Genomic DNA, 16,932 nt, shown 5'->3' with positions numbered 1-16,932 from the left:
ACTCCACACAGACAGTGACCCAAGCTGGGAATCAAAGTTTTTTTTTAAGTTTAAGGTGTTTTTATCAGTGTCACAAGTATGCTTACATTAACACTGCAACGAAGTTACTGTGAAAATCCCCTAGTCGCCACACTCTGGCACCTGTTCGGGTACACTGAGGGAGAATTTCACCCAGCCAATGCACCTAACCAGCACGTCTTTCAGACTGTGGGAGGAAACCGGAGCACCCGGAGGAAACCCATGCCGACATGGGGAGAATGTACAGTCTCCACACAGACAGTGACACAAGCCGGGAATCAAACCCGGGTACCTGGTGCTGTGAGGCAGCAGCGCTAACCACTGTGCTGTGGTACCTTGCTTGTAGATTCCCTCAGTAATCCAAAGCTCCAGGTTCGGAGATGCCCTCCCTGGTTCTATCTGCCTCCCTCATCTCCTTTTACGGTGCTCCCAACAAGATGCCACTTGACCAAGAATTGCGTCAAATCCTTGTTAGCCAGCTCGGAGTCACCTTTTGTTGGACCGAGCACCTGTAAAGCACTTTGTTAATATATCAAGTGCACCATAAAAATTATTAACATTGTGATTCCAGCGGACAGAGACTTATTTAACCAGTGAGGGGTGGGGGAATGTGATTGTCGAGTCAAATATAATGTTGACCTGGAAGAAATGATTTCTGTGAGATAGCAGTAGGGGCAAAAAGTCATCAGAGATAAAGTCCAGTTTGAGTTGGGTTTTGGATACCGTGTGCGAGCCAGAACAGAGTTGCAAGGTTTAGCTTCGCCACAAGAGGGGGCAATTGCTCCAACCAAGCCACAGAGACTGGGCAATGCCTGTGTACTTTGGAGATTAATGTGCATTAAAGGGGATTAATTTAACCGCTATGTACAGCGTGGCAACACTGGCCAGAGTCCTGAAGAAAACAGCTGGGTCCCTCTGTGACCCAGAATCTTCATGAGATACTGAAAATTCTGCCCTCCAGAATTCTCACTGTCCTGCATGCAGGATGCAGTCTATATACAACCCATAGAATCCCTACAGTGCAGAAGGAGGCCATTCGGCCCATCAAGTCTGCACCAACCACAATCCCACCCAGGCCCTATTCCCATAATCCTACAAATTAATCCTGGTAATCCCCCCCGACACTAAGGGGCAATTTAGAACAGCCAATCCACCTAACCCGCTCACCTTTGGATGGTGGGAGGAAACCGGAGCACCCAGAGGAAACCCATGTAGATACAGGGAGAATGTGCAAACTCCAAACAGTCACCCGAGACCGGAATTGAACCAGAGTCTCTGCCACTGTGAGGCAGCGGTGCCACTGTGCCACTGCACACTGAGCAGACCATCAAGATAGGTAAAATCGGAGCGTGATGTTCAAAAGCCATAAAACTAACCGTAGACAAGTAGAGGTTGATAATGAATTTGATAATAAAATGATAATAAAAGCTGACAATTTCTCTAGCATAAATCATAAAACCCTTACAGAAGGCCATTCAGCCCGTTGGATCTGCATCAAATCTCCGACAGAGCATCCCAACCCCTCGCGCCCTATCCCCGTAACCCCATGCATTTACCCCACTAAATTCCCCTAACCTACACATCCTGGCACACTAAGGGGCAATTTAGCATGGCCACTCCATCTAACCTACACATCTTTGGAGTGTGGGAGGAAACCGGAGCACCCAGAGGAAACCCAGGCAGACACAGGGAGAATGGCAAGACTCCGCGCAGACTGGAATTGAATCCAGGTCCCTGGATCTGTGAAATGGATTCCTCCCATAGCCCAAAAGATATGCTGGTTAGGTGCATTGTCCATGCTAAGATCCCCCTCAGTGTAGCCAAACAAGCGCTGGAGTGTGGTGACTAGGGCAATTTCACAGTAACTTCACTGCAGTGTTAATGTAAGTCTTACTGATGATACTAATTGTGCCGTTAGCATCCCTTTAAGAGATGGCTAGACTCCTGTTGGCTGTTATCCTTGTTTGTCCCTGTCTCTGGCTGCGAAAGAGTTGGTTTTCAAAGTACAAAGGAGAGGGAAAATAAATATTTATCAGAGTCAGTGCCCATAATAATTCAATTCTGTAGCAATTCTATAACACTCTCCGAGAGGCCATTTCTTGACAAGTGAAAGTACCATCAAAGAGATACATTGACGTGAGCCTTTGATTCACTCAGCTCTGAGTCTGTGTCTGATTGTGTTGTTTTTTGCCTTTTAATTGGAGCTCCGTAACCCGTATCTTTTTTGGGGGGAGGGACGGGTTTGACTTAAAAACCCGAGTAACAAATGGAGTGGGACGGGGTTGAGTTCCATCGATCAGTTAACCAACTAAAAATAAAAGACAAATGAAATTTGCTACCCCCCAAAACACTAATGGGTGCTGGCGGCAAGGAAACGAAAAATGGGGGCCTATATTTTGTTGGGAGGAGATGGTTAATGGCTGCAGTGGTGGGACATAAGAGCAAACCTCTTTATGAGAAACCGTTGACCTTGTTTCTTCATTGCCTTTGGGTGGCCTCCTGAATGCCTGATTTTCAAATAACAAAGATGTATATATACATTGTACACAGGTGGTCTCTTCTCTTGATATTGAATTGGGAAGCATGATTGACGGGTTCAAATACACGTCAGTCCTCTTTATTAACCCTTTGTGCTTTGACACTTGGCCGCAATGCCACAAAATGGCAGCCGGCTCTCAGTCGCCGTTGGGGAAACGACCAACAGTCGGCCCACGCTGCCAGCCCCAGTGGCCACCATATACCAACCGCAGCAGGGCCCGGTAATGCCGGAAGCTGACTGGAGGAGGCGGTAGACATGACTGGCCTCCAGTGGACTCTCAAGCCGGGCCTTGCTACTGGGATCAGATCTCATGAGACTGCCCTTCAGGACTGTAGCAAAGCTTTTAGGCGCCTTTAATTAGTTACCCGTGGTCGCAAATTGGCTCATCATTGTGTGTCCTCCGTCTTTTCATAAAATCATGGAAACTCCAGCACAGAATGTGGCTATTCGGTCCATCATGTATGTGCCAGTTCTAGCACCACATTGCGGCTGTCCAATTCACCCCATAATCCCTTCTCTTCTCAACATGTTTTCAAATTTATTCAAGTTTATTTATTAGTGTCACAAATAGGCTTACATTAACACTGCAATGAAGTTACAGTGAAAATCCCCTAGTCACTCTGGTGCCTGTTTGGGGACACTGAGGGAGAATTTAGCATGGCCAATGCACCTAATCAGCACACCAGGAAATCGGGGCACCTGGAGGAAACCCACGCAGACACGGGGAGAATGTGCAGACTCCACACAGACAGTGACCCGAGGCTGGGAATCGAACCCGGGTCCCTGGCGCTGTGAGGCAGCAGTGCTAATCACTGTGCTATCATAAGATGTGTAGGTCAGGGGAATTATCCATGCATAATTGTTCCTTAGTGTCCAAAGATGTGCAGGTTACAGCGAGTGACTTTGCTTGTGGTTGGTGCAGACTCGATGGGCCGAATGGCCTCCTTCTGCACTGGAGGATTATATTATCATGGCTGATCATCCAGCTCAATAGCCAGATCCCACCTTCCCCATATATCCTTTGATCCCCTTCACCCCAAGAGCTATCATAGAAACCCTACAGTGCAGAAGGAGGCCATTCGGCCCATCAAGTTTGCACTGACAATAATGCCATCCAGGCCCTATCTCCATAACCCCACACATTTACCCCATTCATCCCTCTGACCTACGCATCCTGGGGCACAAAGGGCCAATCCACCTAACCAGCACATTTTTCAGACTGTGGGAGGAAACTGGAGCACCCAGAGGAAACCCACACAGACATGGGGAGAATGTGCAGACTCCGCACAGACAGTGAGTGACCCAAGCCGGGAATCGAACCCGGGTCCCAGGCCCTGTAAAGCAGCAGTGTTAACCACTGTGCCACCATGCCTCTATTATCTAACTCCTTGAAAACATGTAATGTTTTGGTCACAACTGCTTTCTATAGTGTGAATTCGACGAGCTTTCCACAATCTGAGTGAAGAAATGTCTCCTTATCTCAGTCCTAAAAGGTTTACCGGTATCCTTAGACAGTGACGCCTGGTTCCAGACACCCCCAGCATCAGGAACATCTTCCCAGCGTCTATCCTATCTAGTCCTGGTAGAATTTTATAAGTTTCTTTAAGATTTCCCCCCTTAATTCTTCTGAACTACAGCGAATACAATCCTAACCAACTCAATCTCTCCTCATACGTCAGTCCCGCCATCCCAGTAAACCTTCACTGCACTCCCTCTACAGCAAGAACATCCTTCCTCAGATAAGGAGGCCAAAACTGCGTGCAATATTCCAGGCGTGGCCACACATGTGCCTCAGGGACTGCAGCGGTTCAAGAAGGCAGCTCACCACCGCCTTCTAGAACAGTACAGCACAGGAACAGACCCTTCGGCACACTGTGTTGTGCTGGATATGATTCCAAATTAAATTAAATTAATTAAATTAAACTAATCCCTCCTGTCTGTCTATGGTCCATATCCCTCTATTCCTCACATATGACAGTTTATGTTGGATTAATTGTGATTGCCTGTGGAATTGAGTTGCAATGAAATTGGATCAGGGTGCAAAATTATATTTTTTTATTATTCATTCATGGGATGTGGGCATCGCTGTCTGGGCCAGCATTTCTTGTCCATCCCTGAGGGTATTTAAGAGTCAACCACATTGCTGTGGATCTGGAGTCACATGTAGGCCAAACCGGGTAAGGACAATAGAGGGATCAATGTCCCTCAAGGGCATTAGTGAACCAGATGGGTTTTTGTGACAATGGTTTCATGGTCATCAGGAGGCTTTTAATTCCAGATTTTTATTGAATTCAAATTCCACCATCTACCATGGCGAGATTCGAACCCGGGTTCCCAGAGCGTGGCCCTGGATTAGCAGCAAGAAGTCTCACAACCCAGGTTAAAGTCCAACAGGTTTATTTGATAGCAAACGCCACAAGCTTTCGGAACGCTGTTCCTTCATCAGGTTCCTTCCGAAAGCTTGTGGCGTTTACTATCAAATAAACCTGTTTGGACTTTAACCCGGTGTTATGGGACTTCTTACTGTGTTTACCCCAGTCCAACACCGGCATCTCCACATCCTGGATTACTTGTCCAGCGGTAATATCTCTAGGCCACTGCCTCCCCTTGTTTGACTGTGGAGAAGGGTGACGTGGGAGAGATGTTTCTAGGGTAGACCAGGAGGGTGGGAATTGACTAAAAATAAATAGATGCATTGGACTCGGTGGTTCATTTCACAGACTGAAAATGTTCTTATTGTTAACAAAGCAACCTGTCAAAAGAGGTTGCAAGGACGATCAAATCGCAGGGAATGAGTACTGAATAAAAACTACCGATCAATGAGTGCCCTACTTGCCAATAGCGCAATGCGTTACACATTGTGCAGATACCCAGGGAAGTAAAGAACTGGATTCTGTTCACTTCTAATTTCCATCAGTATATCCAAACCCACCTTAAAGTATAAAACAATATAGTATACAGGTATGGGCTTCAGGTAACTTCTAGTTGGGAAAGTGACAATTTGTAGTCGGAAAACAGGGCGGCAGGATGGTACAATGGTTAGCACTGCTGCCTCACAGCGCCAGGGACCTGGGTTCGATTCCGGTGTTGGGTGAGTGTGTGGAGTCTGCATGTTCTCCCTGGGTTTCCTCTGGGTGCTACAGTTTCATCCACAGTCCCAAAGGTGTGCAGGTTAGGTGGATTGGCCATGCTAAATTGTTCCTTAGTGTCTCAGGATGTGTAGGTTAGGTGGATTGGCCATGCTAAATTGCTCCTTAGTGTCACAAAATATGCAGGTTGGCTGGATTATCCATGCTAAATTGCCTCTTAGTGTCCCAAGATGTGGAGGTTAGGTGGATTAGCCATACTAAATTGCCTTTTAGAGTCCAAAGATATACAGGTTAGATGCATTAGCCATGCTAAATTGCCCCTTAGTGCCCCAAGGTATGTAAGTTAGGTGGATTAGTCCTAGGAAATGTGAGGGATAGGGTGGGGGAGAGGGGTAAGGTGCCCTGTCAGAGAGTGAGCCGAATGGTCTCTTCTGCACTGTAGGGATTCTATAATTCTATGAACATCAGCAATTCTGGTTAGTAGGGAACTTTGGTTGGTGCAATGCGGGAAAACACACAGGCCGAAATTCTCCCATCTTGCCTGCTGCATAAATCATAATGGGCCAGACAGGATCTTTGGGTGGACTGTGTAAAGGTGAGCTTGGGTGGGAATTCCTGGGCTTGAGGGCGCACACAGCTAAACAGTAGTTAACTTTAACTTGGGAAAATAATTTTTTGTTTAGTCGTCGAATCATTCTGCACAGGAGGAAGTTATTTAGTCACCGAGGGAGCTACCCACTCTCCTTTGCTCTATTTTTGGAGCTATGCATTTTTTTTAACCCCTTTCCAATATATATCTCGTCCTCTTTTGGAAGTTATAGAGTCATAGATAGAATCACAGAGTCATAGAGGTTTACAGCATGGAAACAGGCCCTTTGGCCCAACTTGTCCATGCTGCCCTTTTTTTAAAACCCCCAAGCTACTCCCAATTGCCCACATTTGGCCCATATCCCTCTACACCCATCATACCCACGTAACTGCTTAAACGCTTTTTAAAAGACGAAGTTGTACCCACCTCCACTACTACCTCTGGCAGCTTGTTCCAGACACTCACCACCCTCTGTGTGAAAAAATTGCCCCTCTGGACCCTTTTGTATCTCTCCCCTCTCACCATAAACCTATGCCCTCTAGTTTTAGACTCCCCCACCTTTGGAAAAAGCCATTGACTATCTAACTGTTCTATGCCCCCCTTATTTTATAGACCTCTATAAGATCACCCCTCAGCCTCCTACGCTCCAAAGAAAAATGTCCCAGTCTATCCAGCCTCTCCTTATAACTCAAACCATCAAATTCCACTGGCATCTGACTAAATCTTTTCTGAGCTCTTTCTAGTTTAATAATATCCTTCTTATAATAGGGTGACCAGAACAGTACACAAAGTGTGGCCTTACCAATGTCTTGCTTACTAATAAAGAACAAAGAAAATTACAGTGCAGGAACAGGCCCTCCTGCTCTTCTGACCATGGTACCCAACTTAACTAAAACCCCTACCCAAAGAACAAAGAAATGTCTTATCAATATCTTGCACAGTTGCTATTGAAATCACTACACCACTGTCCACAATTTGCTGTGTTAAAAATAATTTTCTTCATTTGCCCTCTGGTTGCTGTGGTAAATCTGGTTACTGACCTCTGCCAACCCCCATCACCAACAACACATCCTCCCCACCACTACCACCCCCTCACAAGCCCCAGTGGAAACAGTTTCTCCCTTTCACGCCGATCAGAATCCCTCAGAAGTTTTAAAGACCCCTCAAAACCCCCGTTAGTCTTCTCCACTGTAAGTGAAGGTTGCGCTAATCTCCACACGACTCATTGTAAGAGAGCCAAGCACTGCGGATGCTGGAAATCTGAGGTTAAAAGCAGAAAATGTTGGAAGGTCTCAGCTGGTCTGTGGAGAGAGAGAAACAGAGTTAGTAGCTTGAGTCAAATATAATTCTTCACTGATCTTCTTCCTGCATTTTCTCTTTTGAATATCTATGCCCCCCCATTATTTTATAGACCTCTGTAAGATCACCCCTCAGCCTCCTATGGTCCAAAGGAAAAAATTCCAGTCTATCCAACTTCTCCTTATAACTCAAACCATCAAATCCCAGTAGCCTCCAAGTAAATCTCTTCTGCACTCTTCCTAGTTTAATAATATCCTTTCTATAACAGGGTGACCAGAACTGTACACAATATTTCAAGTGTGGCCTTACCAATGTTGGAGTCAACCTCTTAGAGTCATTGGCCAGAACACTCCCACCTCGCCCGCCACGCAATCAGGAACGGGTGAGGGTCCCACAACGGAAATCTCCGTTGACCTAGAGCAGGAGTTTCCAGTCTCGCCTGAGCGAGGCTGTAAAATCCCGCCTGCAGTGTTGCACAACACGGAAATAGGCCCTTTGGCCCAACCACTCCATGCCATCCCAGCTAGTCCCAGTTGCTCCAAGGTCCTCCCCAAAATGTGGTGCTCAGAACTGGACGCGATGCTCTAAGTGAGGCCTCAGGTGGTCAAATCATTCTTCTGAGAAGTAGCAGAGATGATGCATCACTTCCCGAGCTTTTGGCTAAGATCAACTGCAGTCCTGCACTTGATAGGAATCAATGAGGTTACACTGAGGTTTCATTGGAAGTGATTTTTTTTTAAAAATGGCATCTAGACCTTTTGCCTGAGATGCAAATGAGATCAAACACTGAAGGGGGTGAAATGTCTGCTCCTATCAGCTTGGGGATCATGTAGATCAAGCCCAAGACAGAACGGGGTTTGCCTGTCTTGTCAGCTTGGATCTGGAATGTCTCGAGGGTTGAGACTGAATTGGACTTTGATTGGACATTGCTAAAAAGAAAAGTCACTGTAAGTGAAGCTTTGGTACAGTCCTACTGCCCACTGGGGTTGGTCAAATGTTGAGCCCAAGGGTGTAAAAATGCCCCATGAATGCATTATCTCGTCCTGTTGTCTAAGTTATGTTGTCGCGCCTTTGTTGAATGTCTTTCGTTTTTTTTCTGTCGCTGTAATAGTCATGTGCAACCGAGGTAAGATGCTTTGTAAGAACAGAAAGTCAAACTGGAGAGAGATTAAGAAAAAAAAAGCAAAAATCGAGATAACAGCTACATATCCAAACATTTTTTCTTCTTTTGCAACTAACCACAACCAAACCAGGCAGGGCCTAATCATAGCCCCAGATGACCACAAGTCATACTCAAAACTCTTGTGACGTTACCTAGCAACTCTAGTGGGGGAGACATTTCCCGACCCGTAAGTTGCCCGTTTGCAGTGAAGGTGTCATTTGATGACGTCATGTGACAGACTGTCGCTGCGTTGCATGACGTGGGGTCACGTTTTTTTATTTGCGGTTGTGACGTGCGTGAGTAGTACTGCCCATGGTAACCGTTAGTGGTCGTTGTAAGTAAACTTGGAGTGCTGATTGGTCTACCTTGACCAGAACGTGACCTTTGACCTTTGCTGTTGTAGTGTGAGTTCCGTGTTGTGGTGCCTTATTAAATGTGTGATTATATCATTGAGAAAAAAATATATATATAGATATACAATCGGCTTTTCTTCCTGCAATCTCCTTGCTATTTCACCACTGGTTATGAGTATCTATGTCAACAAGTGATGCCTTCTTCATGTCTCCATTCTTAATGACTATCTACCCAACTATTGAAGAAATTCAGGGACCTTTTTCACTTGATTCATAACCCACTGCCTTGTTGTTCACGCGTTTCCAGTTCTATGGCATGCCACCCCATTGCATCAAAGTTCTTTTGAAATTAAAAACAGTGACGCAAAATTGCCTGTATGCTCTCCTGAAGCAAAATCCCTGGCCGGAATTATACCCCCCCCCCCCCGACCCCTGGCCCGCCACGGGAATCGGAGCGGGAGAGGGGCAGACCGTAGGAAGGTGGATCTCTGGAATTCTCTGCCCATTGAAGCAGTGGAGGCTACCTCGTTAAATGTGTTCAATTCACAGATAGATAGATTTTTGACCAACAAGGGTATTAAGGGTTATGGGGAGCGGGCGGGTAAGTGGAACTGAACCACTATCAGATCAGCCATGATCTTATTGAATGGCGGGGCAGGCTTGAAGGGCTAGATGGCCTACTCCTGCTCCTATTTCTTATGTTCTTATGCCCGTTGACCTCGGGGGGATTTTATGGTTTCGGGATGGGCGAGGCTGGAAAATCCCACCCGCTATCTCCTCTGATGTCTTGGCGCTTGTTCTATCTCAGATTAACCAACAGTGATGCTAGTGTATAAAAAATGAGAACTCAGGTTTTGAGATTAATGTATTCAATATATCCGATCCCTTCATACCTCCTCACTCAATCTCACCATCATTGTGTAACTTGGCTACAGTGGCAGAGTAGAAAACTTCAGTCATGGGGCTGAAATTTGTCTTTTCTCACCACTTCCAGCCCTAGACTTACTAAAAATTCATCACCGTATTGGCGAGATGCAGATCCTAGAATCACTAAGTGTAGAAAGAGGCCATTCAGCCCATCAAGTCTGCACTGACTCTCCAATAGAGCAATTTACACAGGCCTTAGCCCTGTAAATCCCACATATTTACTCACTAATCCCAGTAACCTTCACATCTTGGGACACAAAGGGACAATTCAGCATTTGGATACAAAGGGCGATTTAGCATGGCCAATCCACCTAACCCACACATCCTTGGACACCAAGGGGCAATTTAGCATGGCCAATCCACCTAACCTACACATCCTTGGACACCAAGGGGCAATTTAGCATGGCCAATCCACCTAACCTACACATCTTTGGACACTAAGGGATAATTTATCATGGCCAATCCACCTAACCTGCACATCTTTGGACTGTGAGAGGAAACCGGGGCACCCGGAGGAAACCCATTCAGACACGGGGAGAATACTTCCGACATTTCTTCTTTTTAATCAGCCAGGAATTGATTCTGTAAACATAGAAACATTAAAAAAAGGAGTAGCAGGCCATTCAGCCCTTTGAGCCCTGCTCCACCATTCATTATGATCATGGCTGATCATCGAATTCAATATTCTGATCCCCCCTTTCCCCCCCCCATACCCCTTGCTCCCTTTAACCGCGAAAGTTAGATCAAATTTCTTCTTGACATCACACAATGTAAGTTAAGCATCTGATGGGAAACAATCATTTAAATTTCAAAAAAGTGATAAAACAAAGCATTCACTTACTTTTGCCAAAAATGTTTTAACCCAAAACCCTCCTCACGATTCTCCTTCGACACTATTAAAGCTTGGCACATCTGTGCAACACACTCTCCCCTTGCTCACAGGAGAGGTCTCTACCTCCCTACGATCCAAGAGATCTTGAGTTAACGTAGAAACATTGAAGATAGAAGCAGGAGGAGGCCATTTGGCCCCTTGAGCCTGCTCCACCATTCATTTCGATCATGACTGATCATCAAATTCAATATCCTGATCCCCATTCCCCCGCCCCCCAATATACCTCGATCCCTTTAGCCCCAAGAGCTATATCTAATTTCTTCTTGGCATCACACAACGTTTTGGCCTCAACTACTTTCTGTGATAGTGAATTCCACACATTCACCACTCTCTGGGTGAAGGAATTTGTCTTCACCTCAGTCATAGAACCCTACGGTGGAGAAGGAGGCCATTCAGCCCATCGAGCCTGTACCGATGACAATCCCACCCTGGCCCCATCCCTGTAACCTCAGATATTTACCCTACTAATCCTCCTGACATCCCCCTAACATGAAGGAGCAATTTAGCATGGCCAATCAGCCTAACCCACACATCTTTGGACAATGGGAGGAAACCGGAGCACCCGGAGGAAACCCACGCAGACACAGGGAGAATGTGCAAACTCCTCACAGTGACCCGATGCCAGAATCAATCCCTGACACTGTGAGATAGCAGTGCTAACCATTGCGCCACCGTGTTACCCCTAAAAGATTTGCCTCTTATCCCCTAGTCACCCCACCCCGCTGCCTGTTCCGAGGGAGAATTTAGACAACGACCAACGCTGGGAAGCAAACCTGGGTTCCTGCCACTGTGAGGCAGCGGTGCTAACCACTGTGCCACCATGCCAAAACTATGCTATGAGCATGCGGGCACTGGGGGAGAATTTAGCACGGCCAATGCACCTAACCAGCACGTCTTTCGCACGTGGAAACCCGCGCAGACACAAGGAGAATGTGCAAACTCCACACAGACAGTGACCCGAGCCAGGAATCGAATCAGGGTCCCAGGCGCTGTGAGGCAACAGTGCTAACCACTGTGTCACCATGCCTCCTACCCAGAGACAGAGAGAGAGAGACAGGGCAGTGGCAGGAGTGAATGGGCTCAGGGCTGCATACTACATGGCAATTTTGTGGTACCTCATCTATTGATCTCATCCTAGCTCTGTGAAGATCGCAAAGCAAATGAAAAGGGTCCTCCGATGGATATTGGTGTTGCTGTGGGGTTTGCCAGTTGTGACTGTGTTTTATTTCTGACGTTAGAAAGAGCTGCAGTGTGTGCGTTCAATGGAACTTAAAAATGAGCATGATTGTTCCTTCAATCCCAGCATGCCTCAGTGCCAGCACATGAACCGATTAATTTGTTCTCCTTTCTTTTCAAAATTTGGTTTTTTTTGGTGAAAATCCTTCATTTAACCAGCTTGGTTGTACCTGTAACCTTCAGATGAAGTGGACCTGTGAGACTGGATGAATTAAGCTCAATGTTATTCAGTGGCAGAGCCAGGTTATATGACAATGCACAATTCCTGAAAGAAACATCATTCCTTTAGTCCACCGAGTCACCATACATTCGAGTTCACTGCGGAGAGGTGGTGGCGTAGTGGTATTGTTAAAGGTTATTTTGTCACCGTCACAGATAGGCTTACATTAACGCTGCAATGAAGTTACTGGGAAAATCTCCCGGTCGCCACGCTCCGGCACCTGTTTGGGTACACGGAGGGAGAATTTAGCAATCCACCTAACCTGCACACACAATCATAGAATCCCTACCATACAGAAGGCCATTCAGCCTGCGCTGACAACAATCCCACCCAGGCCCTATCCCCTGACACTGGAGTCAATTTAGCGTAGGCCAATCCAGCTACACCCACGCACCTTTGGACTGTGGCAGGAAACCGGAGCACCCGGAGGAAACCCACACAGACATGGGGAGAACATGCAGACTCCACACAGACAGTGACCTGCGGCCAGGAATCGAACCCGTGTCCCCGGCGCTGAGGCAGCAGTGCTAACACCATGCCTAAACTATGCCAGGAATGTGTACGGGCAGCTCGTTCAAACACTAACCTCAAATCCCCAGGCACATTTCTTCACGTTTCGTTTCAGGCCAGTAAGTTAATCCCGCCCTGGATCGAGATTCACGTTAAGATATGCCTGACAGTCGCATATCTTTCTTGTAAGAAAGTCTCCTGGTTCTGAGGAAAGACACTTAAAACCTTTTACAAAGATTTATCAAAAGAAAACAATCCTTGATCTTTGTTGTGAAGTTTGTGGTCAGGAGGTCACTGCCAGTCTCAAAAATGGACTCGAAATTATCATGGTCTGCATTTGTGCACTCTTATTAAACTCTTGATATTGCCTTGTTTGCTTTTCTAACTTATTGTAAAAGAGGACCAAGGATTGTCATACAAGTGCACTTAAACATTTGACATCTAACGCTATCAACAATTTCAGGCTGAGGCCAGAATCGAACCTGGATCCTGGGCATTGTGGGGTAGCAGTGCTAACCACTGTGCCACCCTGCTGCCCAAACCAGTGTTCACTCTTTACAGTACAACCATTCCAGCGATAGACACATCAACACAATAGTATACAGACCACCCTGACTTTCATTTTAATGCTTCCACCCCCTTTACAACTCTTTAACAACATCTGAACACCTTCTTTTGACGTGTTAATGAAACTCTCTTTCATCTCAGTCAAGTTCCTCTTCTCTTAAACCCCTATTTTTTTTTTGGAGGAGCCTCTTTAATATCACAAATGTAGATCCCCGCCTGGAAAAGGAAAATTGGTAAGGGCACGCTGGTCTATTTTAAGACTGAAACAGGGGGGGCCGATTGGACACGCTGTGGTCCCAATAAGATGCCCCATTGACTGGGAGAGTTTATTGTGCGTCTGCCATGAGTTCCTACCTTAGCTGACAAAAAAGAATCAACAGAAAACGTGTACCTAATTATAGGATTTTATTGCACTTGCTGAGAACTTTGACAGGGTGTATAGGTTAGGTGGATTGGCCATGCTAAATTACCCCTTAGTGTCCAAAGATGTGCAGGTTAGGTGGATTGGCCATGCTAAATTGTCCCTTAGTGTCCAAAAATATGTAGCTTAAGTGGATTGGCCATGCTAAGTTGCCCCTTAGTGTCCAAATATGTGCAGGTTAAGTGGATTGGCCATGATAAATTGCCCTTTATGTCCAAAGATGTGCAGGTTAGGTGGATTGGCCATGATAAATTGCCCCTTAGTGTCCAAATATGTGCAGTTTAGGTGGATTGGCCGTGTTAAATTGTCCCTTAGTGTCCAAATAGGTGCAGGTTAGGTGGATTGGCCTTGATAAATTGCCCTTTATGTCCAAAGATGTGCAGGTTAGGTGGATTGGCCTTGATAAATTGCCCTTTATGTCCAAAGATGTGAAGGTTAGGTGGATTGGCTGTGCTAAATTACCCCTTAGTGTCCAAAAATGTGCAGGTTAGATGGATTGGCCATGATAAATGTGAGGAGTTACAGGGATAAGGTGGAGGGGGTAGAACTGTGTGGGACATTCTGTTGGAGAGTTGGTTTTGTCAGAGAGTTGATACAGACTCGTTAGTCCGAATGTCCTGATCCTGCACTGTAGGGATTCTATGTAATACAATTGAGTTTAGAAAAGCCAATGAATACAAATATCTTTTCAGCTAATTACCAGACACAGTTGCTCATGAGTAGTTGTGTTGGAGAAAATCAGAAAATTTCCCAGTATAGGAGAGTTGAAGAGGAAAGTTAAGGCCAAGGAGATTTGAAGTTCAAGTCTCTGCCCAACCAATCATCGACACATTTTTTACTTACTCTATAATTGAGTCAGTATTAATATCCTTGCTCTCCAAATAAACACCCGGACTTTTGTTCCTAACTTTGTTTACTATTACCATGAAGAAATCTAAGACAAGATGGGTATCTGCTAGTTGTCTAACTGTGCTGGGTATTAGGTGTTTGGCGTAATTAGCCCCTAGTCTATAGTCTCAGAATTTTAAGCATCCACTGTGTGAAAAGGCCATTCAGCCCATCCAACCCATTCCATCAAACTCCATATACTAAGTTGAAGTTTAAAGTTTATTTTTAGTGCCATAAGTTGGCTTACATTAACACTACAATGAAGTTACTGTGAAAATCGCCTCGTCTCCACACTCCGGTGCCTGAGGGAGAATTTAGCATGGCCAATGCACCTAACCTTTTGGACTATGCAAGGAAACCAGAGCAAACCCACGCAGACACAGGGAGAATGTGCAGATACCACACAGATCGTAACCCAAGGCCAGAATTGGTCCTGGGTCCTGACATTATGAGGCAGCAGAGCTAATCACTGTGCCATCATGCCACTCAAATGTTTGCCAAATCTTTAACTTAATGAGGCTTGTAATACTTTGGGCGTTGCTGGCTGGCCAGCATTTACTGCCCATCCCTAGTTGCCCTTGAACTGAGTGGCTTTCCAGGACATTTCAGAGGGGCAGTTGAGAGTCAACCACATTGCAGTGGCCCTGGAGTCACATGTAGGCCAGACCAGATAAGGATGGCAGATTTTCTTCTCTAAAGGACAGTAGTGAACCAGATGGGCTTTCCCAACAATCATTTCATGGTGATCAGTCGATTCTTAATTCCAGATTTCCTTTATAAAAAATCCACCATCTGCCTCGGCTGGATTCGAACCCGAGTCCCCAGATCATTAGCTGAGCTTCTGGGTTCATAATTTAGCAATAATACCACTAGGCCGTCGCCTCAGTGAGCATAGAACCCTACAATGCAGAAAGAGGCCCTTCGGCCCATCGAGTCTGCACCGAACACAATCCCACCCAGGCCCTACCCCCATATCCCTACACATTATACCCACTAATCCCTCTAACCTACACATCCCTGGACACTAAGGGGCAATTTCTTAGCATGGCCAATCAACCCTAACCCACACATCTTTGTAATGTGGGAGGAAACCGGAGTACCCAGAGGAAACCCATGCAGACATGAGGAGAATGTGCAAACTCCACACAGACGGTGACCCGAGCCAGGAATTGAACCCAGGTCCCTGGAGCTGTGAAGCAGCAGTGCTAACCCCTGTGCTACCCTGTGGGAGTGCTGCGAAAGCTTTCAAATTCTAGCATCTGCTATGGCTGGGTTCGAACGCTGGTCCCCAAAACATTAGCTGAGCTTCTGGATTAATAGTCTAGCGATAATACCACTAGACCATCGCCTCCCCCTAATACTGCAGGAGGAAAGACAGATATATATTGAGGGTAATCTGCCCAATGGGCCATTTTGAACACTGCGTCATCCATTTGAGACCATTCCAGGGCCTGGCTTTGCCACTGAATTGTTTTGTGATTGTCGCAAACGGTCGCTGTCTTCCCCTCGTATTAACTCACCTCTTTCTCTTTTCTGTCCTTCTCTCTTTCCTTCTCTCTCTCTCTCTCTCTCAGGATGGAAGAATCGCCGCATTCAGTGATCCTTTGTCACAAGTGCAGTCTGAAAACTCTGACTTTTATTTTGCTGTGTATCACTGTGGAAGATGACAAATTAGATTTCAAAACAAAAAGGGGGAAAACTTTTCTGGAGCGACTTGAGAGTGGGGGGGGCGGGGTGGGGGGGAAGGGAGGGGGAGCCAAAAATAAAAGAGGAAGGAAGTTGGATGGAAATACATAAAAAAAAGACAAACAAAAACACAAAATGACGACAAAAAAAATCATATTCGCACTGGAACTGTGATGAAGACATTGCGACAAACCATCATGGTTAACTTTAATCCGCAAGTACTGAAAACTCTTGTTCAGAGGATTAAATGGTGAATACTGACTTTTAAAAGAGAAAAAAAACCATACCAAAGCCAGCTGGAGAAGATTGTGTGCCTATAGCCAACATCCTTGTCTCCGAAGCGAGAAGGATATCAACTTAGGTAGTTAAAAAAAAGAGGACATTACGAAAGCTGGCACAGGGATTTAAAAAGTTCTAATACTGTAAAGTCATATCATTCCTTAGCTGATTAGGGACCAAAGGACCAAACTTTTTTAAATCTTATCTTATAGTTGTAAGGAAAAAAAAAATAGATCATAACATTTCATGGTGATTTA

At 45.8% G+C, this 16,932-nt stretch overlaps 1 protein-coding gene across 4 annotated transcripts in view; it reads left to right on the top strand.

The window, feature by feature from the left end:
* The window catches only part of celf6 (CUGBP Elav-like family member 6), a 691,837-nt gene extending 675,465 nt beyond the window's left edge, over window positions 1–16,372 (top strand). For all 4 annotated transcript variants that reach the window (XM_080216157.1, XM_080216156.1, XM_080216158.1 and 1 more), the window contains one exon: window positions 16,285–16,372. Coding sequence is in view for 1 of the 4 variants with exons in the window: in XM_080216158.1 (XP_080072284.1) it covers window positions 16,285–16,310 (26 nt within the window). In the remaining 3 variants the exon portion in view is untranslated. The remainder of the gene's footprint in view (window positions 1–16,284) is intronic.
* Window positions 16,373–16,932: the final 560 nt, after the last annotated feature.

Source organism: Carcharhinus amblyrhynchos, chromosome 32 (assembly GCF_965287045.1).
Source record: "Carcharhinus amblyrhynchos chromosome 32, sCarAmb.v2.hapA, whole genome shotgun sequence".
NCBI lineage: Eukaryota > Metazoa > Chordata > Chondrichthyes > Carcharhiniformes > Carcharhinidae > Carcharhinus > Carcharhinus amblyrhynchos.
The sequence above is the reverse complement of the archived record's forward strand: the minus strand, read 5'-3'. Positions and strand labels throughout refer to the sequence as shown.